Source organism: Ictalurus punctatus, chromosome 17 (assembly GCF_001660625.3).
Source record: "Ictalurus punctatus breed USDA103 chromosome 17, Coco_2.0, whole genome shotgun sequence".
NCBI lineage: Eukaryota > Metazoa > Chordata > Actinopteri > Siluriformes > Ictaluridae > Ictalurus > Ictalurus punctatus.
The window spans coordinates 19,831,385-19,855,977 of NC_030432.2; the positions used below are offsets into that span (position 1 = coordinate 19,831,385).

Consider the following 24,593-nt stretch of genomic DNA (forward strand, 5'->3'; position numbering starts at 1 on the left):
AATGCTTACCCGTAATGCGTTCAGATTCATCTTCTATTTCATCATCTGTGTGTGGAAAGAGAGTGAGAAAAGATGTGATAAATAAAAAACAAAGCTGGAAAGTTGCTGTTTAAAGAAAATATTTAGTTTGAAGCATGCCGATGTTTCTATCCACCCATCCTGGTGGTATTAGCTGTAAATGATTAACTTTCTTTAAAAAATAACTATTTTTTTTTATTTGTAAACTAATTTATCTCATGCATGAAAAGACTAAGTCCTTATAGTTTTTCAAACAAAATGACTTTAAAAATGAACTTACCTGGGAAGTCTCCATCTCCTGAACCTAAATCTCTTGTATCTAACGTAGCAGCTAAGGACATGAAGGAAGAAAAAGAATAAATTAGACCTTTGTCTAAACATATTAAACCTTACCCTCATTAAAAATGCAGGATTTATGAATATACATGAATATGCAAATTGGAAGCAACCCCGTGTCTACAATACCTGCTGTTCCAGCCCCATCCCTAATGATGCATGTACATGCATGTGGAAAAAAAAACTTCCCATTATTTTGATTTAATAGGTTGTTAAAAAAAAATGTTTAAAAATTTTAAAAAAATAAAAATAAAAATAAAAAACATTTAATTCAATTAATTTACTAGGTAAAAATTATGGTTGTCATTTTTATCTAACATAAACATAAAAAAATATAGCACCTTATGTTAAACATTAAAACATCTCTTCATAGTCTGTAACAAAACTGAAGCAAGTTTTATGTTTATCAGTTTTAATTCAGTATAGTCTGAAATAAAATCTAAGGTCCCCATTTTCAATTTAGTTGGCTTACAACCAGAAGATTTGGTTGAAACTGAGGCTGTCAGAAAGATCCAGAAATTCCGACTCCCAACAGAAGGTGGTAATTACAGTAACTCAAAAAGGATGTGAATGCAGCAGTTCCCCCCAGTACCCTAGCTATGCTATGCCATTAGCTATGATGTACTGTTATTACAGAAAGGAAGGTAGACACATTGGGGAAATGAGACCCCAATGTTGAAAAGAGACTTTTGTCCACCACCATCAGGCAACTGTTGACGTCTCAGTACAGGAGGATCAGTTATCATCTTGCATTTATTGACATTGCTAGCTACCACTGTAGAACTGTACTGCACTCTATTTAAACTAGTTAGCTGGCAAGCTTACTGGTAGTGAACTAGCTTGCAGGATTTCAGTATAACGGTCTCTACTAGCAAATATGCGTTAATATGAATGATTGTATAACATGCTGGGATATTAAGGGTTAAAAATACAGGAGCATATTTTTGAGTGCAGGGTAGTCTAGCCCCATGCAGGTCTAATTCTGAGCCCCTTAGCAAACTGTCTCATGGGAGCTATGTTAAATATAAATGCATATTTAAAAAAAGTTTACCAAGATACAATGTAATGTAATTCCAATAAAGTTATATGCTAAATTGATAACGCATCACAGTATTTTAGTAGAGACAGACTGAACCTACCCATGACCGTGAGAAGCAAAGTGAGAAGGAGTAACCGCAACATCATACTAATCTGCAGAGAAAAAAAATATATAATTCAGGATTCAGATTAAATCTTGACATAACAACCTGGAATATGTCATAATGTCAAAAAATATTATTTTTGCTTTTTTATTTTTTTACAAAGTGATTTCTGTTTCATACGCAAATAGCAATCTGGGTTTGTAAAAATGCTTTGCTCTGTATGAGATCACTTCGATTTCCAGGCAGTGAAGCCTTTAGGAAGCAGATTCCATTGGAAACTTAGGAGACATGACACTCTCAGGCATGGTGCATGCTGGCTCTGTGTAACACACTGATCTGTGATTCTCGCAACGCTCAGCAAGAATTAGGAATGTGTGTGAATATGCGTGTTGTCTGTTTTTGGCCAATCAGCATGCAGATGTATATGGGAGTGACATGAACCCACATTTCCAGGTCAACAGGAAAATGTGGTGTGTCATAAAGCAGCATGAGCTCTGAGTTTCAGCCCTCTACTACTTCTATCAGGTTGCTAACATGACTTAAAACACATCTTAAAAAATAAATAAATAAAATCATTCATCACCTGCAGGCATGCTCAGCTGCACATAAACACTGGCTGATTCAATTTGCATGAGATAAGGTTAGTAGTACGGTACTATGACAGTTTTGTTCTGTTTTGTTTTTTTACTCCTATGCAGAAAGTCACTAAACAAATTTATAAGCTGTTAAACAGGAAGCTCCTATGTAGAATCTTACCAAAATAAAACAGGGCTTTTAGAAATCTTGCTTTGTAATTCATATGGAACCAAATGATTTAGTTAGTGATTCAATAACGAGAGCTTGATGACTCAAAATTGCTTTACTGTAAAGACAAACAGCCCATTTTTCCAAAGGTGTTGAAGACCTAAACTGAATAACACCCCCCGTACACAAACAACACCCCCACACGCATACCTCTCACAGTTCGCTTTCACTGTGCCACTTGTTCCTCCTAATACACAATACAGATGTGTACGAGGCTCACAGCTGCCAGAACTGAGCTTCCATTTCCTGGGCACAATTATAATTGGCTTGGCTCGTTCCGGCGCGCTCTCTCTCTCTCTCTCTCTCTCTCTCTCTCTCTCTCTCTCTCTCTCTCTCTCTCTCTCTCTCTCTCAAATAAAACAGATGGCTGGGAATTACCTCTTTCAAAATCCTAACATGGAAATGCTCAAAAATATGACAGAATTACACCACAGCATCAGATGGCTGATTATTTTAGAACGGTGCTTCCTTCCCCCTGATGTAGAGCTCACCCGTTCCCAATATTTAACTACTTCCTTCATTCTGGTTATTGTTTCTGATGCCCATTGTGTCGAACTCCACTTCCTGTTACTAACAGATAACAGTGGATTTCTCTGTCAGTTGGCTTTGTTAAGTACAGCAGCACAACACAACACTATGGTATGTAAGGAAATGATGTCAGAGGCAATCTGCACTTGCCCCATGTGTACGATTATGCTGGTGATATTGTAGCAGCTGGACATACTGGAGTGATCTCATTGCTTATGGGAAACGGCATAGGTGTCTGTATGTGTGCTAATAATATCTCATAATCTGGGGTCACCAAAAAGAGGAGAGTTTCTCTAGTCTAGTTCCACTCAAGGTTTTTTTTTTTTTTTTTACGTGCCACTGTTTTCTCTGGCTTGCTCATTAGGGACCTAATTTTAAATCCATATCCAGATTTCTGTAAAGCTGCTTTGTCTATTGTTAAAAGCACTATATAAATTAAACTGAATTGAATTATGGGAATTTATGTGTAAATGTCTGTTTGTACAATAGGGTGCTGATCTCACTACAAGTAACTGGCTGTAGCATAACTATACAAAGCTGATATATTAAAGTAATTATGTTAATTCATTACTCATCAGTTACTGTTTTACTCAAGTTAGAGAACACAGGGTGGATGAAGTGCTAGTCCATCGCAGGACATTATGCACTCACACATTCCAATTCACCTACTGGCATATAATTATATAATGGTATATAGATTTCCAAAATAAATTAACAATCATCAAAAATAATAATCATATACATAACAATCATATATATATATATATATATATATATATATATATATATATATATATATATATATATATATATATATATATATATATATATATATATATATATATAACACAACCCTGACCAGGATAAAGCACTTACTGAAGATGAATGAATTATAAAACAGTAATTACCCCAAACATATGCCTTGCTATTTTTTACATTACTTACCTGCTAGCTAGCTAATCAAACCTGTCACTATGATACCTCTGAATTGTCACTATGATACCACATCAACACCTATGATCACCTACACCCCGGCAAAGTAAATAGAGACGTTACCAAGGTGTTAATATAAACATGAGTCAGCATGTCAACAAGATACATATCATCACAATCAATAATCAATCAATAATCTTTGTTATATTCATAATTTCATATGACCAGTTTTCAATATAACAATAAAAAAAGAAATAGGCTAAAGATTTAGCCTGTGTTTGTTTTAAAGAACAATTATACAATAATATGTATTTGTATTTTTTGATCAATTATACAAATGATTACATAAAAAAGAAAAGGAAAGAAAGAAAGAAAGGAAGAAAGAAAGAAAGTGAACTTAATAAATGTGAAAATAAAGTGAATATAATCAGCATGCTCCTTATTTGCTTGTTCCATTACAACATTAATCAGTTTCATTGTGTTAGTTTCGTCTGAGTAACCATCTTCAACAGAGGCAAAGAATCTGATTGTGACATTTTGTCTAGACAGAAATATTCTTCTTCTAGGATTACAGTGAAAAAAACAGTGTCCTTCTCTGTTGTCTGCACAGAAAAATAGGTTATGAGAAAGCAAGAGCTTACTTGTGGGCTAATTGAGAATTTCCATGCTTACTTCAGGTCATCACAGCGTGTGAGAGTCGGTCGTTTACTGCACTAATCAGACAATGCAGAGCTCGCTTCAGCAAAAACACAACTCCTGATCACAGACTGACGGGGCAAATTTTCCACTAGCAATAACCTCAGTAGGCCAAATAAAATGCCGCACATCCAATTTTGTGTGCTGGGCTGCTCTGGGTCAAATAATAAGCTCAACCAATTTGGGAATATTTATCAGCACAGCCCGATGCCTGCGATTAGAGCGTCTCCTGAAGCCAGAACTACTGTATAAATTGGCTAATATCTTCTTGTAGATGTGAATTTTAATTGAATTAGCCTTATTCTTTGGTTTCCACACTTATTTGGCCTCGGTCCTAATACCCCCCACCACCACCACCATATTATTAACAAGTACAGTTTTGTACAATGGAGCAGGATGTTCCTTAAAGCCTGATAGTGAGTAACTAAAAACTAGAAAACATCAGCATTGTTTTGCCATTCATGTAGTGATACATCAGAATGGAAAAGAGTTAATTAAGGATACACATTTGATGGAAAACTAAAACCAAAAGCAGTATTCTATATCTATATCTGTGCTCCAAATATCCATATCTGTATTTATATACTTATGTGGACATAGTTTAATTTAAACAACCACAACTTTGACCAGGCAGTTACTATTGATGAATGAGTAAATGCCGTAAATGAAGTACTCAGCTCCTGGTCTTTGTCACATGAGCTTCATATCTGACGGCTCGCTAAAGCCTGCATGAAAGTAAAAAAAAAAAAACCCTCCAAATCATTGGACTTTTTTTGTTGTGTCCCATAGGATCCTAGTCCTACTGCACACCTCTAGTTTAGGTGAGCCTTTCTGGCAACCTTTCTTAAGAAAAATGCAATAAACATCCCCTATTCATATCTATATTTTTATCTGTTTATAATGCAATCTGTTCATTTTATGGCTGGAAAATTTATTGTGTGTTTCCTACTGGATTGAGTTGCGAAACACACACACACACACACACACACACACACACACACACACACACACACACACACACACACACACACACACTTATACAAAGAAGTCTTAGTGTCATGATATAGCTGGAAATGATAAGAATCTTTGGTAGAATGTTTAACATGTAGACACAGAGGGCTTACTGAAATAAGCCTTGGTTATGCAACACTGCTATTCAAAAGATGTAGTGATACAAAGCCACATTAAAATGAAGGGGAATAAATGGATACAGAATGGACAAAGTGAGCACACTGAGAGAATGGATACGCTATGGATATGTTTATTCATTCAAGGTGTACTGATGCAGAGAAGAAGGAAATGAGTCCTGTATGTCTGTGAATCATGTCTGAGTCAGTTGTGAGTGTTCACAGCCCATGCAGAGATAAGCAGGTGTCCAAAAATTATAGTGGAGTTGCATTGTGTTGCCCTTACACTGAACTATTGCATTCAACCCATTCAGAATGTGTGACATTTAGTGAGATTATAAGTAAAGGTTTCAGGTCTTTGTTGCATGTTTTGTTGTTGTTGTTGTTGTTGCTATTGCTGGAAATGGTGGTCATTCAGCAAGCCAGCAAAACACTTTAAAACCTGAGCCATGTGTCCACAATTTTATAATCATTTGTGGTAATGCCTGGTCACAGTATTAAATGGAAAGTCTAAAAAAAAAAAAAAGTTTTACTATGTATCACTAACCTGGCCATACAAATATGAAACCATTATGGTTGAGTCTTATAACATGGGCTCTCAGATTAGGCATAAAGCTACAGTACTACCTGTATACACCAGAACACACTCACTGAAAAACAGAGAGGCAACATTATTTGTGATTGATATTTTTTAAATCAAGTGTTTCAAGTCTGTAATCATCCTCCATTTTTTTTTCCAAACAGCTAGTGTGGTAAACAGAAAAGCTGTGCTTAGTGGTCCATTTGCCAGCTCTGTTGTTCAAACAACACCACAAAATGTATGCTTCTGTCAATATTTACTTCTAATTTCTCCTCCAAGGGCATTTTCAAAAAAAAAAAAAAAACAGTGTTTGAGAAAGTAATCCAACTTGTTCATGTTTTTTTTTTTTTGTTTTTTTTTTTACATCCACTATTATATTTCAGTCATTGCTCATGATGCTTTATGGATGTGCCATTGAAGTAGTTAAAGCAGCTCTAATCTGAAAAAGAAAAAAAAAAAAAAAAAAAAAATAGGAACTGAAAAACATTCAATGAGAAGGGAATGAGACGTTGCACGAGCTATACACTGTGGCAAGCGCCTTCGCACGTGACTGGTATCTGAAGCTTGTGTAACCTCAGGCCTGCTGTGATCAGGTGATGTGGCAATTAAGCACATCACGTGACATAAAACGGCACCTGTGAACCATGCCATCAGCATCTATTATCTGAAGCAAAGATGCAATTCACAGGCATGCCCAAGTATGACAAAGCTACATAATGTTTCATTTCCTTCTCAGGGAACAGGGTTAACCCAGACGTTCCCTTTCAAAGGGAATTTAACATAGACCTTCACGCTGTGAGAATCAGAATACCCACTCCATCATACTGAGGGTAAAGCCTGTTCAAAAGATCCAAGCCCGAGGGTCACTGCAAGACACTCGAGTCTTGGGTGGAATGTATATACAGGCTGTAATATCGAATGAATGTGTGTGGCGTAGACCACCCCACAGCAGCACACACAAAGGGTACCCCTTTTGACAAAGTCTTAGAGGAGGCGACCCCCCAGTGGAATGAGCCCTTATGCTCAGAGGCATCGCGAGACCGCGCGCCTCATAAGCAATAGAGATTGCTTCCACTATCCAATTAGAGATGCGCTGCTTTGACACAGCATCACCTCTACTGTCGCCACCAAAGCAGACCAGCAACTGCTCTGACTTACGCCACTGGCTGGAGCAGTGGACGTAAGTACAGAGAGCCTTTAGTGGACACAGTAGGTGCAATTTCTCTTGTTCTGGTGTGAGGAACGGAGGAGGTCAGAAAGCCTGGAACAGTACTGGATGGACAGGAGACATATGCACTTTAGGAATATAATCCAGCCTAGGATATAGGAAGGCTTTGGCTAATCCATGGTCAAAGTCAAGGCAGGAAGGGGCAACAGAGAAAGCTTGTAGATATCCTACTCGCTTGAGAGATGTCAGGGCCAGCAGAAGAGCTACATTTAGAGTCAGTAACTTATTTGACACTGACTCTAAAAGCTCAAATGGGGCACCTAACAGACCTTCCAGGATCACAGAAAGGTCCCAGGAAGGTATGCAAATGGGCCTCAGCTGCCTGACACCACACATAAAACTCGATGTTAGAGCATGTTGCCCCACAAAGGCTCCATCAAAACGGGCATGGCTGGCCGAAATGGCAGCCACATAGACAATAATTGTAGAATGAGCCAACCCTGCTGAGAAACATCCTTGTAAGAACTTCAGGACTGTAGCTATTGCACAGTTTACTAGGTTTAGCTAACGTTCCTCACACCACAAGACAAAAAGTGGACACTTGAGCACGCACAATTTCCTTGTGGATGGTGCTCTAGCATTCAGCATGGTCTCTACAGCCTCAGTTGAGAGACCAAAACTCTGAGCTAGTGCCCCTCAGGAGCCAGACCCACAGTTTCCATAGTTCCAGCAAAGGGTGATAAACCAGCCCACCAGCTTGAGACAGCAGATCCTGAAGATGGGAATCTCCCAAGGAGTGCCATCTAGCAGGGATATTATCGCTGAGAACCATATTCGAGCTGGCCAAAAAGGTGCTACTAGCAGCAGACGTAGAGGGTCTGGGTGAACTCTCAGTAGAACTTGTGGGAGCAGAATGATCGGACAGAATGAAGCGTACAGACTTGACCTCGGCCACATGTGCACCATGGCGGAGAGACGGCGAACCACAGCGGGCAGTGTGTTGTCTCCTTGGAGGCGAACAAATCCACTTCTGCTTGGCCAAACGAATACGACCCGCATTTCTAGGCGATTTATATGCCACTTCAAATGAGGGCCGCTTCAGAGACCATGAGCTGGACAGCTGTCTAAGACCACATTCCAACCTGTGAGGGAGGCATCTGTCATTACCATCTTGTAATAAAGAGATGCCCCTAGAGTGTGACCCGAGGTTAAAAACCAGGGAAACCTCCTGATTACTCTCAGAGGTGTCATCCTCCAATGAAACCTCAGACTTTTGAGCCACCACTGAAATGGTCTCATGTGCAATAGGCCCAAAGGTATGACATTGGCTGCTGCTGCCATAAGCCCCAACAGTCTCTCGTAGAGACTAGAGGGGATGCGCAGATTCAGCTTTATCTTGCTCAGTGTTAATAGAATTGACCCTGCGCACGTTGGGGATAGAAACGCCCTCATTATAGTAGAATCCCATATAACCCCTTGAAAAGTTGTCCTCTGCACTGGAGAAAGCATACTTTTCTTGAGGTTCAACCTGAGCCCCAGGCTCCTCATGTGGGCGGGAACAACATCTAAATGTTGAATTGCCAGTTCCCTGGATCATGCTAGAATTAACCAGTTGTCCAGGTGGTTTAATACATGGATGCCCTGGAGTCACAAGGGAGCCAGAACGGCATCCATGCACTTTGTAAAGGTGTAAGGGGATAAAGCTAGCACAAAGGGAAGAACCCAATATTGGTACACCTTGCCTACAAATGCGAAACTCAGGAACTTACTGTGACTGGGCAATATTTCTATGAATCTTTTAGATCTTTTTTCTATGTGTCTTTTAGAGGGTGGTTTGGCTTTCCATAGCAGAAGGAGGAGTCACGACACGAGCCAGTAGACCAGTAGACAGAGCAAGAGATAAAGCAGCGCTTGTCTCCGGCTCCTCTCCCAGATCCATACGAGATCCCCAGGACCTGAGCCGGCTGGCTGCTTCACCATCTCAATAATTATACATCTGTTTTGTTAAATAACAGCACGTTATTTTTTTATTATTAGTCTTAGACTTAGAGCATCCATGTCCCTATGTAAGTTCTTACTCTTTGGGAGTTTTGGATGGTGTCTTTTTAAGCATTTTCTTTTTGGATGTCTTTTTTGGCATGTTTTCCTGTAGTGGCAGTGGATTCAATCAGTTCTGTCAAGGTAATGAAGTAGAACCAGAAGCATTTACTTAGCAACTCAGCTTTATAATTTTCATGCAGACAGGCATTCATGAATGTTCAGACAATAAACTTACACCAACAGAATTACCACAGAACTTAACCACATTACATGTAACACATCCCAGAGTGGATATGAAATGTGCAGATAAGTGAGATGTTTGTACCACATTTCCAAATTAAGGACTTCCTGCTAACAAAAAATATGCTGACAGAAACCGACACACATGTACGACATCTTACAATAGGAACTGTTCTAGAGAAGTGAGAGTAAGAAAAATGTAAACTAATTGCTTTGGGTAAATGAGTAAGTCAAGTCAGCAACGACTGCACCAAGAGCAAGCAACATGATAATGTACACAAGTTGGATATATGATTTTAGTTCTCAAGGAAGTGAAGTAATACAGAATAACAACATATGTTTGCCAGGGGCAGTGTGAACAAACGTGCTAACATATTAGCTAATCATTAAGCTTTTGGTTAGTTGGGTTACACTAATGTGCAATGTGGCCTCTCATGAGTGCAAGTGCAGATTCTAACATTTAAAAGAAAGATAAATTAATTACTGGAAACTTTCAAATGTTTATGCGATGTATCAATGCAGTCAGACAACAAATCCTACTACAGAGAGAGATTCATTCTCTTTTGGGAAAGACCAGATACCAATAAAGAGCAGTAGAAAATACACAGATGACTAAAACATTTAAACAGCAACTACAGGAATGAGGCATCAGTAATATAATGAAGTGTCCTGTGAAGGAGAGGAAGTTCCCCATTTCATCCAGTCACACACTGCTACACTTACAGTACACATTTGTTTTTCCACTACAATGTGATAATTAATCATAATCACAAATTATCAGTATAACCTTTTTTTTGGTCATTTGGTTTTTACTTTATTTTCTGCTTATTATTATTATTATTATTATTATTATTATTATTATTATTATTACAGTTGAATCACTAAACACACCTTAATATCTTTGAAACTCGTTCTTCTACTTCCACTTCAATACAATTAACATCAATCATAATTGTAACTTATTATAACAATCTAAATATTATTTTGCTTATTAGTCTTTTTTAAATTTTATTCACATTATGTTTCTACTTCTTAGCATTACAAATTATACCACAGTGTTGTTTATATTAATGTGCTTGTTCTTATATGTTATTGTTTCTATAGTAACACATTATTACATTATATCATATCACAGGAACTTCACAAGGGTTCCCAGAAGTGGTTCATACACCATTAACTTTTTTTCTGATAACTTCAAGAGAGAGACAAAAAAAAAAAACGGCCAGTTATGGAATGAATGTTTACAGCTACTATAAGGAAGTGATGACAGGAACTTGTCTTGTGGACATTCTAACTAATTAATTATTATTTTTATTTTTTTATGTTTAATTCTATAATAGATTTAAAATTGGGATAATTGACAAATTGCTGTGGTATAAGAGGAATAACACACTTTGAGGCACACTGTTATATGTTTTTATTGTGACATAAATACAAAGCAGTTGCATAGCGCATTGATGGAGTGTTTGGAATGTAGAACTTATGGCCATGCTGTTATAGGCAAATAATCTACACCAGTTATCACCTTGAAGTTAATTATTTTCCTATACCAGCATGGCCATAAGGGTATTATTCCTAAAATAACAATCTAAACTTGGTATGGTGAGCACATTTGCATTATTTCCACCTTAGTCTCTTTCTTCTTGTTCTTCTACTTCTTGCTGCTTAATTATTAGCATTTCATAGTCAATCAATAAACACTGCTCTCTGGCACTTTTAACTAGTCATTTCAATGGTCTACATTCCAAACACTCCATCAATGTGCGATGCAACTGGTTTGTATTTTTGTAACAATAAAAACACACACTCCTGAAAGAGTAGTTTAGATCAGACACCTCCACACTCATTAGCACACAGTATTGAGATATAAACACATATGCCTTGCTGTGACACTTTATTACGAATTATGATGCATAATAATGAGCGCTTTAGATAAATTATATCAGTCTCTTGAGTCTAGAAGTTTCAAAAGGTTTCTGAATTTTGTTAAGCACACAATTACACATACAGTTCATTTTCAAATCAATTGATTTGTCAGAAAAACAAGGGAAAACAGATGCGAATGAGAAACAGAAATATTGTTTAAAAAAGACTTACGGCAGCCCCAGAACATGCACAGAGCAGGAACAGGAAAGAAACACAGTTTTGACTCTTTGATAGCAGCGTGTGGGGGATTCATACTCACACGAAGAAGACACGTACTTATGCAATCATATTTATTCTGCAGACGTGCACTTTTCTCTGGAAATCACCTAACGATATGGCCCTGATTTTGCACAAAGAGGGCTTCCGTTATGTTTTTAGAAATAGAGAGTAGGTGATCGAAAAGGACTTTGACCAAAGTGCGGAGCTGACACGCACACATGTACACTTATACACACTGATAGGTTTTGGCACCCTTGGCATTCTTTCTGTAAGTAAGGTCCTCCCACCAAAAGTAACTATTAAAGGAACGGTTCAGTGGAAATTAACAAATTTTCTGAAAATAGGGCAAAACTAAGTGCCACTATTTCTCACTAATGTTAAAATCTCTAAGTGTAAAATAAGTGTAAAAAATTATGTTTTTCAGCTAACATTTATAGTTAAATGATCAAAGGCAGTGTCATTACAATCAATTAATATTGATATGTTTTTTGTGGTTTGAGGTCAAAGTGTGAAACTTTCAGCATGTCTAATGCAATTGTTTTCTTTATTTGCTAGCGAAATTAGCCTCATAATATCCACTCCGAAACCATAATTCATACTTCCAGAATGTCCAGGCTGATGAATTAGACCTGAGCTAATAGAAAAGATTTTTGGAAAGTGTATAATTTAGAGATTTTTTTTCTCTGTCCTTTGCTTTTATGATATTAAGAAGGGTTGTTTACACTTTTTATGTAACACCTATACAATTATACCAACAAATGTGGGAGAAATTTGTCTAAATGGAAATAGAATCTAGTGACTGTATTAAGTTAAACATTAAGCTTCAATGTTCACAAATTTAATTAGCTCAAATTAACTACATTATTAATACTCAACACATTGCAGGACTTGCTTTCATAGTCTGGTTTTATCTGCTTTGTAATAAGAATATATTTTAGGACAATTTCATTAAGAAATTAAATATACACAATTTTCCCTTTAGCCAAGAATTAATATATTTTTGCTGTCAAAAGTTTGCTTTGTTTTGTACTATAGTTACATGTATCCCTAAGAGAATGTTACACATACAAGCTTAACATCCTGTTAACCTACATATTTTCAGTAAAATCCATAAGTACTTATACCGCCTATCTGTGCAAATTAATATTAGCTGGGTTAGTAAATTGATGGTCTAAAAAAACACTTTTCATTACCAAGGTGTCACACAAGAAACATCTCATGATGGGTAAAAGCAAAGAGCTCTCCCAAGACCTTCGCAACCTTACTGTTGCAAAACATATTGATGCAATCGAATACAGACATATTTCAAAACTTCTGAATCCTCCACTATGCACCATTGGGACCATTATCCGCAAGTGGAAGCAACATCACTCCGTCATCAACTGGCCATGCTCAGAAGCTCCTTGCAAGATTTCAGACCATGGAGTCAGAAGTGTAGCCCAAGAGCCAATAACCACTCAGAAAGAGCTCCAGAAACACTTGTAGGCAGCAGGTGCCATAGTCACAGAGAAAACAAAAGGCAATGCACTCTATTACTCACGCTCACCAGCAAGACTCCATTACTAAAGAAAAGGCATGTCGAAGCATATTTAAAGTTTGCTACAACTCATTTGGACACACCTATGAAATACTGGGGGAGTGTAGTCTGGTCAGACGAGAGCAAAATTTTACGTTTTGGCTGTCATACTTCGCACCATGTTTGGAGAAGAAATGGCACTGTACATCACCCTTAAAACACTATACCAACAGTGAAGTTTGGAGGTGGAAGCATCATGGTGTCGGGCTGTTTTTCATCGCATAGTACTGGCAGACTTCATATAATTGAAGGAGCGATGAATGGAGCCCGTTACTGGGAGATTCTTGAGAAGAATCTGCTGCCATTTTCTGTGTCATTCCTCTTTATTACACATAACTTCTTTGGTGGACTTCTTTTTATGTGTGGATTTCTTACCAAAGAAATCAGAATAAGTTTCATTTTCAGTTGAATTTGTGGAAACCACTTGAAGCATTTGTTGTGTTGAACTATTTCAAATGCTTTTGTGTGATTTGTTCATTGCAAGGTGAAATTCTGTAAAGTTTGACAATAAAGTTGCAGTTGGGGAGAATAATTTTGATTACGACTGTATTTGATGTTTTATCTAATCAACATTTTTGTTTATTTTTATCTAATCAACATGTTTATGAAGATAAACATTTATTTTGAAATTGATGCATGCAGTACGTTCCAAAAAAGTTGGGACAGGGGCAATTTAGGATTAATAGCCATGTGACAAGATGAAATAAGAAGGTGAAGAAACAGGTGAGGCAATCGTCTAATCATAGTATATAAGGGGCCTCCAAAAAAAGCCTAGTCTTTCAAGAGCAAGGACGGTTTGAGGCTTGCCAATCTGCTAACAGATGCAGCGAATAATCCAACACATTGAGAACAACATTCCCCAAAGACAAATTGGTAGGATTTTGGGCATTTCACCTCCTACAGTGCACAATATAATTAAAAGTTTCAAGGAATCCGGTCAAATCTTGGTGCATAAAGGGCAAGGCCGTAAACCAGTTGTGAATGCGCGTGATCTCCGATCCCTCAGACATCACTGTTTTAAAAACTGTCATGAGTCTGTAATGGATATCCTGACATGGGCTCAGGAATACTTTGGTAAACCTTTGTCAGTCAACACCATTCGCCACTACATCCACAGATGCAAGTTAAGGCTTTACTATGCAAAGCAGAAGCCATACATCAACACTGTGCAGAAGCGCCACCAACTTCTCTGGGCTCAGTCTCATCTGAGATGGACAGTAGCACAGTGGAATCATGTTTTCTGGTCTGACGAGTCAACATTTCAAATAGTTTTTGGACAAAACACCCATCGTGTTCTCCTGGCCAAAGAGGAAAAGGACCATCCAAGCTGTTATCAGCTTGAGGTCCAAAAGTCAGCATATGTCATGGTATGGGAGTGTGTCAATGCGGGTGCTAGCATGGCCTGCCTACTATCCTGACCTGTCTCTGATTGAGGATGTGTGGTGCATTATGAAGTGCAAAATAAGGCAAAGAAGGCCCCGTGCAGTTGGACATTTGAAGAAATGTATAATGGATGAACAGGGGAAAATTCCACTTGCTAAACTTAACCATCTGGTGTCTAAAGTGCCCAAACACATAATATGTGTTATTAAAAGAAAAGGTGATGTTACACAGTGGTAAACAGCTGACTGTCCCAACCTTTTTGGAGTGTGTTGTAATAATCAGATTTGAAATGTGTGTATATTTTAAAAAATAAATTAAATTCAGAAAGTAAAACATCAAATAATGTGTTAATAATGTTTTCAATATAGTACAGGGTGAATCGCATTTTCAAATGACTCTTTTTTTTTTTTGCTTGCTTTTTGCATTTTCCATACTGTCCCAACATTTTTGGAATTGGGGTTGTACTTGGTTGCTCTATTACCTTCGGTGCAAAGCTAAAAAAATAAAATAAAAATAAAAATAACTTCAATCATACATGCAGCAGAAGCAGCAGCCCATAACCATAGATTCTGATGTGGCAAGATGACATTAATAGTGACATAACCTCAAATAAAATTATGTTGAGATTCTATCACAGTTGACTTTTGCTATAGGCTGCTGTCAAGAGTAAGGCTGTAAGAGACAGTTGAAACTTGACTATGTACAGTGCAGCAGCTCCTTTTGAGTGGTTTTAACTTTGATACAGCAGGTGTGTTTCCTGTTGCTAGCAAGGCACATACATTTACCACAGTTTTCAGGTTTCATCAACATTTTTTACATCTCAAAAACTTTTAATAAATATATAAATAACCTGACCTCCATCTAAGCCTATATATATATATATATATATATATATATATATATATATATATATATATATATATATATATATATATACAATATTGATAGATAGATAGATAATTGTTGGTGTTATGAAAAGAGGTCATTAGAATTATAATGGAATTTAAATGTATGGAGTTATGAAAAAAGTTCAGAAGGTTAACATTTGTTGAAAAACTAATATGAACAAGCTGCCACTGCTTAGATGCTTGACTACATTTAGAGTTATTAGAAAAATTCCCACTTCAATTTCATTTTCTACCAAACTACTCCTATAACCTGGTAGTCTGTTGTCTATGTATGATTTTAATAATTGGGCAAAGATAATTCTCTTCAGGCAACACTGTACTTTGGATTTCATCAAGCTACATTGGGAGGAGCAAGAAATAAAAATTCATTTTAATTGTATATGAATAAAGTTGCAAGAAGCAGGAAACAAATGTAAATAATTGTTAAAAAAAATAACTTAAACTCAACCTTGTTATGAATTGTTATGAACGTGCCATTCTCAGACTATGTTGAGAAATCCTGCAGCTAAATAAACCAAAAGTTGAACCCAGTCCCTGGAGCGCGTCCTGCTCCCTATGCCCTACTGTACAGTCTTCGCATTTGGCTGAAGTTCTGCTTCTTAGTGAAGTACATCTCTGTGCTTGCTTCACTGTGAGATTATAAGATCCTTTTAAGCCATTATTAATTTACTGTTCGGGGCATTGTTTTGTGACTCAATACACTACTTAGCTGTTTTTTTTTCTCCTCTAATATTTCAAGAATGCTTTAGGGTTGTTTCCAGTTCACAGCATGTTTTATGGGTCAGGCTGCTTTCCTGACAGCCAAGTGCTGATGAACTCATACAAACTCATTTTCCTTAAACAAGTCTAGAAATAACTCAGGCTTTTTGCACTCCCTTTATCTGTTGCAATACACTTCTGCTGTCACAAGAGTGGCAACTGCTTGTTATCTACCTGTCCTTGTTAAATCTTAACCTACATGTCCAGTTTGTTGCTCTAACAGCCCCTGAGTCCCTGCATAACATCTTATCAATTTTTCAACTCACAATCTACCAGCAGAAGTACTCATTTATGCATGTTACACTTTGACAGGGATTCCCAAAGACACTTAATACACCATGCACTTTTTTAGTCACTACTTTCTGCAAATTCTGTGCAATTTTAGACAACTCAATTTTCTATGCAACCACATACAACCAATTTAAAATAGAGCACACCTAGAACTTAAAGTTTAGAGTTTAATCAATTTGTTTATCTTTACTTTTTTCCTCAACTTGTTTTACATACTTAAAACTTCAGTATCTTTTCTCTTTTATTAACATTTTCAAAATTTTAAAATGAATCCCACTCACCAGTATATATTCACTTTCAGAAGTTGAGAGCTATGTGCTATTACAGTATGTGTTTCTTTCTGGATTCCTCTGTGAAACTGGCAGTATGAAAACTTCCTGGCCACTTTAATGCCTTGGCTGTTCAGACAGGATCTGCGAATGGGGAGGTGTGGATGTCTCATTGGTTGACTTGCCTCCTGAAATTTAACACCTGCCCAAGTTTCACATGCTTTATGCTGACTAGGATATATATTATAGACATATTTGACTGCAACTGGTATGCTGCCATTTTAAACTGTTTTAATTGTTTGTGGTAGGTCTGTATATCTTAAATGTATGATTGTGTTGGACTCCACCAAATGTAGGCTTTCTTTAACAATAAGACATGCTGAAATTATGGAAAAGAACATGGTAGCTGAAGATTAAGGTTAGGGAATTTAATTCTGTTCTTTTTTAAATGTCACATGAATGAAGAACTTGGAAAGGAACTTGAAGCAGGTGCAAACTTCCAGAATAAAGGGCTACTGTAGTGTTGAATGCATAGTCATCAATGTTTTTTTTTTATTAACTTCATTACAATAGCTGGATGTCTACTAAGCAATAACTGGGTGATCTTATAATTGAAGTGCTGTTTAGTACTTGTAAGTTAAAATTGAAGGGGTTTTTTTTGTATAATTTTCAATACCAAAGCTAAGATTTTATGATATATTTGACCATTCATAAAATGTGTTGGCCAGGCAATCCCAGGCAACAGTCTCAGTTATTTAAAAGGTTACTTCCCTGACAAGTTTGCTGTTAACAGTGATGATAGTAAAACGGGTGACCGTTTTTTTTTTTTTCGTTTTTTTTTTTAAAGAGAATTAGTAATAGCATGAAAACATTAAGGGAAACAATGGTTCATAGAGGCATACTCACGATCATCCACTTCAATAGGAATGCTATGGTAACTCAAATGAGCACTTTTTTACAATTGTGGGGAGCAGAAAAGCATCTCAGAATGCACCTCAACACATGAAACTTTGGGGTGGATGGGCTACAACAGCAGATTACCTTCACAAATGGAAACCCAATTGTGGAAGTCCCCAACTAACTTTCATGATCGTATACATTTGCCTCAAGCTTAGACTATCGATCATGTACCCTCTACTTGCAGCTGACTAAAATGTGCAATCATAAACGTAAACATTGCCATATTCTCAACATTCTCAACAATTTGGCATGCGGGAAGTTATCACATTCGTCACACCATACTTTTATTGTGAGACACGCCAAAACCACTTACTGTGTACTAAGTTATAAGTGTCATTGAATATGTACTGTAACACCAGAGGGAAAGGAACACAGTCAGCAAAAATGCATGTTATTCAAAATTTGGCTAAAAATGACATCAAATAACCAAATACAGGAACACCATCTGGAGACATTTTTAATTAAATGTGCTGGACTAGCACCTTGTCCATCTCATGATAAGCTCGCTAATTGGCTGATTATTTACATCAGATGTCTTGCCAATGTGTCATTGGGAAAACTTCTCTGTTGCCCTGCATTTGTCTGACTTTTTTAAAAACCCCTGGACTAGGACATTGTTGCCTTCATGACCTCTTGACCTCCAGGCTACGTTTGTTTTGACAGCTAATTTATCACTGAGCACATCTCTATCCCATAATTGGTCAAAAATAAATCCTACCTTCATCCTGGCCAAAACAAGTAATTAACTCATAAAAAAATATTGCCATGAAGAGGTCTAATAAGTACATTAGATTACAGCATTTGGCAGATGCCCTTATCAAGAGCAACTTACAACTATCTCATTTATACAACGGAGCAGTTAAGGGTTAGTGGCCTTGCTCAAGGGCCCAACACTGGTAGTTTGGCAGTACTAGGATTTGAACTCACAACTTCTTAAACACTGAGCTACCAATGCCCTTGATATTTAAGTAACATTAAATAGACCGGGCTTTCTTTTTTTAATTAAGTAATTGGGAGAATTATTAATGGAAAAAGATGAGTGGGGTTAGCCCCATTGGTCCAAATGACAATTGCTGATCTTATATTTTCCACTGACTTAACAAGCAAAAAAATGCAATGCATTGTTAAACTTGACCATTTGAGTGTGTAATTGCAAAATCAGCATAAAAAACACCCCACACTGCAAAGTTTAATAAAACCAAACTAGTTAAGCATTGAAAAAGTTGAATTTAACAGGACATGGTGTTACAAAAATGCCAAATGTTTCATTGGTGCATGAAAAATAATCCATCCATCCATTTTTGGTAGTACTTATCCTACACAGGGTTGCAGGGAGCCTGGTGTGACCCTGTGCACAATCACACATATGTTCACACACTATAGACAATTTGGAGGGGCCAATCAGTCTATACAATGCATGTCTTTGGGCTGGGGTTTGGTTGCCTGGTGGGGACCCCCAGGGCATGGTGGGAATTGAACCCCCAACCCTGAAGGTGTGCAGCAAATGTGCTAACCACTAAGCTACCATGTCCACCTATGATTGAACAACAGAACACAGTCATGCACTGATGACGGTCTAACTGACCAAAACATTTTGTATTATTGTTTTCACTATTTTGGATTTCATTCCGTTTTGAAGTGCAGTGAATTGGATGGAGGTTTTGATGTTATACTTTAAAACAAAAATCCAATTGTGATGTATACAGTCCAAGACATTACAGAAAAAATGTGGAGAACCATTACAGAAAAAAGTTGCTTTTGTTATGCTATAAGGGACTTTTTTTGGTCAAAGGTTTGGGTCCAAGCATCACTGCAAATCAATACAAAGTCTGATCAGGTTTATGCTATCCTCTCATATTTCTATCACTGTGGGTTTGGTCTCTTCTGGGATGACCCCACACCATCCACTGGACATAAAGGTTCACTTAATGTTTTGATAAGGATCAAACACCATGAACATGTTGTGTACTATGTTTAATTTTTACTAGTTATCTATAATTATTACATAAGTGCATTTACTTCCTGGATTCTTCCTCACTCAATTAGACTATCCATTTTAATATAAGCCTATAACATATAGTAATCATGGCTTTGTAGTAGCTGTGAGCAAACCTTTGACATCTAAAGGAAACGATATAAACTCGAGAACAAGGCATCTACTGTTGTATAACTTGTCCCAGAGTAAGATATTTACAGTTCATCTGTGCTGCATAACTGCATTTTATGAATTTTTGAATTTTTATTTGTGCTTTATAAAGCTCCTCATCGTACATTAAATATATTTTAAACACATTATGATTGTGAAGCAGAGTACCAGTAAAGGAGTTTTAGGATTGTTTGCCATTTGTTTTCAGTGTCTTTAATTCCCATGGAATTAACTGGAGTAATTAGGACCAACCGTCTTTATAAAACAGGATGATAGAGGACAATTTAGACAATCTTAATAATGCTTCATGGAAAACACTATTTACATGGTGTATGACATTAACTTGTTAGCATCCATTTCTTATGACCTGTAACAACGTCTGGACTGAAAGAACTAATATTTGTAAATGACAAGACACTTTACTCAGTAACAGTTTGTGGTTTATGTCCATTTCAATGCTCATCAATGAGTATACAGTAGGTCCCTTTGTTGAATTTTCTGTCTATTAGCTGTCTAGAAGCAAGCTTTGGGAGCAGAGTTCATTTCAACAACACATGTCTGACTAATAGAGCAGTGGCTTTGTATCAGTTTAATCCATGTGTCATCCTGCTTGTTTTCCCTTCAGCCCTGACATGCACAGCCAACTCGTAGCACAGCATGTGCCACATCTTTGCGCATAGACTTGAATTGTCTGAGTGGGTAAGTTAATCCAGGGCTGCTGTATAAATGGGATACAAGCTTAACTAACAATATATAAAAGACAATAGCCTCTATTTGGCATGATTTATTGATAGAATTCTTATTGTTGGCAACTTGCTATTGCTCAATAGCAGCATTATCCTTCTGAACAACTTTTTTTCAGAAAAGTAATCAGGATTGGTGTGGTCTTGGAATTACACTAGTACTAAACCTTAATTGCACTCTTAAGTACTATTTGGATGAGATGATATTTCCAGACATGTCCATTAAGTAATGTTGCCAGAGCAAGTATGGAGTAATTAACAGAGATGAGACTGTCTTCACAGTGTATGCATGATACATACTACATACACCTTATTTTAATGCAAATTGATTTTTTGACATTTTTTATAATCACTTTTTGTAGGGCTTGTAGTCATGCAAGGTTGTGCTTGATAATTATGCTCATTATGCTCACATGACCAAAATACACTATATGGCCAAACATTTGTGGATATCTGACCATTACAACCATATTTGTGGGTCTTCCCCAAACTGTTGGCACAAAGTTGGAAGTGGCCCAGGCCTGACTTAACATCAGTGCTTGACCGCACTAATGCTCATGTGGCTGACTGGGCAAATACCTACAGCTACGTTCCAAGATCTAGTGGAAAGCCTTCCCAGAAGAGGGCAGGTTATTATAACAGCAAATTGTGGACTAAATCTGGAAGAGGATGTTCAAAAAGCACACATGGGTGTGATGGCTTTGGCTGTACATTATGCGCATGTAGGCTGTACCTGTGCTTACCTAAAACCCCCTAGAATTCACTTCTCTGACAGGTCCTTTTAAACATGGTCTATATTTTATTGATGTAAACTTGGTTTAGTTTTTGTTTTGGCCATGTTTTAAAGGGTAAAATATGCCATAATCTTTCTAGATATGTAATTACTGACATGGTGGATTTAGATGGGACTAAAATTCAAGAGATTTTCCTTTTATAATTATAGTACATTACCCCCATCTTTCTGTGTTAAAAGTAATCTAATCCAAATATGGCTTTAGGGAATTTAGAGCCCTAAATGAATCTTTGGATGTCTCTCTGATGGAACATTTATGTTATAAACAAAAGTGTTGCCCAAGTCCAATCTTGGTGACCTACCTCTATGGATAGTTTAATTTCAACCTAATTTAATACACCTAATAGCTGTAAACAATGATTTTAGTAGTACTAGAATGTTAGAATTCTGGTAACATGGACTGGAAGGTTATATGTAGTATTTCCCTATTAAAAAGTATTACTAATAGTAGAGCCTTTTAGTATGCTAAGTACCCTTAATGATCTAATGAACACTTAAAGAACTGTTCAAGCCTACTTCTTAACTTATCTTGTAAGTTTATGTTCTTTCCTAAGACAATATTTATGAAAGCTGAAGGTCTAGAATTGGCTTTCTTCCTATATTCCTGTAATTACGGTATGCAAAGAGTGTTGTTAAAAAGGAGGCCAAAAACACCCATCCCACACACTAACATTTCAGAAATATGGGCCTTGGCAATGTTTGGCTTTGCCATCTGTGTGCACTGTCCATTAGTGCATAGCCAAGTGCTTTTGGTTTTCAGTATTGGTCAATAAACTCGTTGAGGTAACCTGCTGATTCAGATCTTTCTTCAACAGTTAGACTGCAGGTGGAGGTGTGGCAGCATGACTTCTGGCAATATGAGCTGCCAAAGCTGCTCCCAGCCCTGAGGCCCCAGACTATCTCCTCAAAAACAATCTGTTCAGCTACATCAGCAAAAGCTGGTTAGGCTAGATGTCAGCAAAGTCTTACATTTGCAAATACAGAAGTGTATAGACTTGTTTAGAAATGTTTTAGTTAATTAATGTGAAGTGAATCATTATTTCCCAGTAGAGACAAATTACTAGAATTTTCAGTTTTATGTGAGTCATCTGTCAGGCAAAACAAATGGATAGGGGAGGCTGTTAAACCTGAAGCCCTCTAGTAAAAGTCATTATCCTTGGTGACCTTAGTCAGTCTATTATGTCAGAAAAAGGAAGTAACAAGCCAGTAATGGTCTCGGGAAATTGTGTACTTTTGTAAAATATCACCAGTGAGAAATGGTGCTCTACACTGTTTTCAGGATTGTGCTTGAAAACTGTCAGATCTGAGATTGTTCAGTAGCTCCATCTGCTGGACCTATATCCTGTTAGGCAACTCTTAAATGAATAGAACCAATGCACAGAATACTAGTTTTGAATAACTACAGGCAACCTGACTGTCCCCTCATATATCTGAATACCAATGAATTTGTAAACTGTTCTTGACAGCTTTTAAATTGTTGGCTTAATAGTGACGTAATTGTTTAAACAGCACAGGTTGTGAAACAATAGTTGGTTTCTACCCAATAACAGCATGATCAACAAGAAGTTGGAACATGCTGTCACAGTTTTGGCTTGCTCAAGAGTCGAAGAGCAGGTCATGTTTTGTGCCCTGACAAAGCCTTAGGTTGAAGTTGCAGATAGATTCACTGACATTCAAGCAACTAAATAAATTCCACAAAAAATTCCACCAGGTGTTCCCAGATTGAGGTGCTCTAGCTGACAGTTCATCAAAAATAAATAAAAATAAATAACATTAGAGGTATAATTTAAACAATTTTCAACTCTATTCTGCAGTACAATTTGAATTCATAAGTGGTAAGAGCTGTAGATAATCCCCATATCCTTTTAAGTCAGTTTGTTCCCTCTATGTTTATATGGAGAAAAGTCCATGCCAAAGTGAAGTGATCATTCCACAAAACAGGAAATGTGAAAAGAAAAATACAACACTGTATTGCTTTTCATTACTGACATGCAGATAACACCACTATGAAAAGCAAAGACCTTTATTACATTGCTCTTCCAAAACTTGATCTAATTTTTTTTGTCTTGTTTTTGCTTTTTAGAATGGCTTTTTAAATAATTATTTGCTGACTTTGTGTCAGAATTGCATGTAATCCTCACCTGCACTGCATTTCAATTTTCATCATTGCAGGCGTGCGACATTGAAATGCAAACGGTGTCACCTCACAGCCCTAGGGTGTACTTGGGGCTGTGGTTGTATTTGGGAAAGAGGAGAAGGGCCTGAAAGTGTCATTTTCTAGAAGTGTCCTTTATAGTTCTGTTACTCACTTGCTGTCTTTTAATTCCTACTGCACTGATTTTTGAGCAAGCTTTTTAGAATTATTACCAAAGTATGTTGTGTTAATAAGACTGAAAATACAAACGCTCACAGCAGGACATAGGAGTTATGTCATATACTGTTATTTGTTAGACTCAGGGATGTTATATCAAAAAGGAGGCATTTGCTTATGTTCTTCGAGTCCATAAAAAAGAACAAAAAAATTTTGCTCTGGTGTAGAGAAGAGATGTAATGAAATGATAAGAACAACCAACATAAAAGTGCTTTGATGCAAATGATAGTGTCAATGAACATAATACTATAATGATGGAGACAGAATATCAAGGGTTCTTTTTTGTTGTTGTTTTTTTTTTTTTTAAATCTGCTTTCTGGGCCTACATTTCTACTATCAGGTTATATACACCCAAGTACAATCTACACAGGATAAACCTGTAAGAAGAAGTTATCTCAGAAATACATTGTTTTTTTTTTGTTGTTTTTTTTTTTTTTGGAGAACACTAAGTATAAAATAAATTTCAGTTAGCATGTTCAATACTTTTTCCTGTGTCATTCCTCTTTATTACACATAACTTTATTTATGGACTTTAATGTTGTGAATTCTTTATATTTCCAGATTTATTGAGTTAATACTGATGAAAATTTCATGCAATTTTATAAGGAAATGGGCTGTACGTTTTATTGAGCATCTT

The 24,593-nt window shown here is 36.9% G+C and overlaps 1 protein-coding gene across 4 annotated transcripts in view; it reads right to left on the reverse strand.

Moving 5' to 3' along the window:
- The window catches only part of si:dkey-262k9.2 (uncharacterized), a 25,296-nt gene extending 8,273 nt beyond the window's left edge, over positions 1-17,023 (reverse strand). Inside the window, exons 1-4 of one of the 4 annotated variants that reach the window (XM_047161566.2) lie at positions 16,956-17,023; positions 1,494-1,545; positions 299-349; positions 10-45 (exon numbers count right to left, since the gene is read on the reverse strand). In XM_047161566.2, coding sequence (XP_047017522.1) covers positions 10-45; positions 299-349; positions 1,494-1,539 — 133 coding nt within the window. In that variant the 5' untranslated portion in view covers positions 1,540-1,545; positions 16,956-17,023. Of the gene's footprint in view, positions 1-9; positions 46-298; positions 350-1,493; positions 1,546-11,709; positions 11,980-16,955 lie in introns of those variants that run through there. The other 3 variants (XM_047161568.2, XM_047161569.2, XM_047161567.2) reach the window with 3 other exon arrangements.
- Between the last annotated feature and the right edge of the window lie 7,570 nt (positions 17,024-24,593).